The sequence below is a fragment of the Jaculus jaculus genome, chromosome 6 (genome assembly GCF_020740685.1).
Source record: "Jaculus jaculus isolate mJacJac1 chromosome 6, mJacJac1.mat.Y.cur, whole genome shotgun sequence".
NCBI lineage: Eukaryota > Metazoa > Chordata > Mammalia > Rodentia > Dipodidae > Jaculus > Jaculus jaculus.
Window position 1 is genome coordinate 67,754,093 of NC_059107.1, and position 1,624 is coordinate 67,755,716.

A 1,624-nucleotide genomic window follows, 5' to 3' on the forward strand; every position below is an offset into this window, starting at 1 on the left:
AGGGGACCAGGTGATGGATCCACAGGAGACGGACATGGAAGCCTTGGTCTTTTTTCTTTTTTAAATTTAATTTATTAGTTTTCTTTTCAGCAAATACAGGCAGTTGGGTACCATTGTTTAGGCTCATCCATGATCTACCCTCTCCCATTGGACCCTCCTTGTTGATGTAAATGGGTCGTGAATTGTGGAGTTAGCCCACAGTTATTGGTACAATAAATGTCTCTGCATATCATGACCCAACATGTGACTCTGACATTCTTTCCTCCCCCTCTTCCGCAAAATTTCCCTGAGCCATGTTGGGTAGCCTTGGTCTTTTAAATAGCTTGACTTATTTGAAAGCTCAGTGGGCTGCAGAGAAACATACCATGTAATGAAAGGGAAGAAAAATAATGCAGTTCCTCCCAGGCAATAATGTAAATTTCATAGTAAACAAACTCTTTCTAAGGAAGGTTTTCTTTTCTTTTTTTTTTTTTTTTTTGAAACAAGTCAATGCTGAATAAACTTTACAATGAATTTTGTATTTGGTTTCATTTTTTAAAAGTCTGGTTGTGAACACTGAGTTACATATTCTTCACACTTTTTCTTCCCCTTAACGCACCTGTTTTGAGATTAGTCAAGACAATGTGGCACTGAGACAGCAACACCCAGGACAATAGCTACTACCCCCTTCCCTGCCGCCCACGTTTCTTAAACTTTTGAGGTTTTAAAGACAAAATACATTCGTGTAAGGTCTTAAAATGACCCTTCCCCAAAATAAGGCAGCTTTATGCTGTGAAAACATCAGTTTTTGGCAAACATCTTATCCTTCTGTCCTTGTTTGTCCAACAGCTGTCAGGATCTCTAAAGATCTGTTTTTTCTTCATAACGACACCAACACGGAGCTCGCTGGCTGTCCAGGTATGGCTTACAGCCTAGATGTATGACACTGTCGAACAAGAGCTCCACTGTGGTTTCACATGCCTGAACGTTTTGGGCAAGCCCCAGTGTCTTCTGTACATCTCGGCAGATCCTGGAGAGGCAACACTGGAACTCCTCATCACAGTCATTCTTGCTCTTACCGCATGTCTCATAGCACCTGTCGTGTTGCTTGCAGCACTTGGTCAGGGAAGGGATGCCAATGTTAAGATAAACACCAAACAATGGAGAGCCACAGCCATTTGGTGGGGATGGTCTATATCCATAGCGTGGAACAGGCTTCGATCCGTTGCTGCACTTGTACTGGCAGAGCCCATCCTCGCTGCCCAGCAGGTCCAGAGCAGCGTTCAGGTACATGTCAATCTTGTGGATGCCGTTCTGGATGGTCTTCAGAGTGGCCCTCCAGTCGGTGGTCTGGTCCTGCTCCTGGCCTCCCACGCCTGTGGCCAGAAACAGCAGGAATGTGAGCACAGGCCGCGTGCTCAGGGCCATCAGCACGGCCGGGTCTGGGTCACCGTGCCCTGCCCTGCTCTCTGTGTCCCTAGGCTGCGGTGCCTGCCCAGGATTCCACGGTGGCCTGCTCCATGCCCACGCTTCCTCCCTGGCTTGCATGCGACTCCCGTCACCAGTTCAGAGCAGCTTCAGGAGGCCCCTTGTGCCATTCTTTAAGTAAGTCTATTTCAGTAATCAAATGTGTTCTATATGTGCA

General features: G+C 46.6%; 1 protein-coding gene across 1 annotated transcript; it reads right to left on the reverse strand.

The window, feature by feature from the left end:
- Positions 1 to 807: 807 nt before the first annotated feature.
- Positions 808 to 1,407, reverse strand: LOC101611492 (group XIIA secretory phospholipase A2-like). The gene has a single exon (XM_045153596.1). It carries the CDS (start codon positions 1,405 to 1,407, stop codon positions 841 to 843), a length of 567 nt encoding a protein of 188 aa, XP_045009531.1. The 3' UTR covers positions 808 to 840.
- Between the last annotated feature and the right edge of the window lie 217 nt (positions 1,408 to 1,624).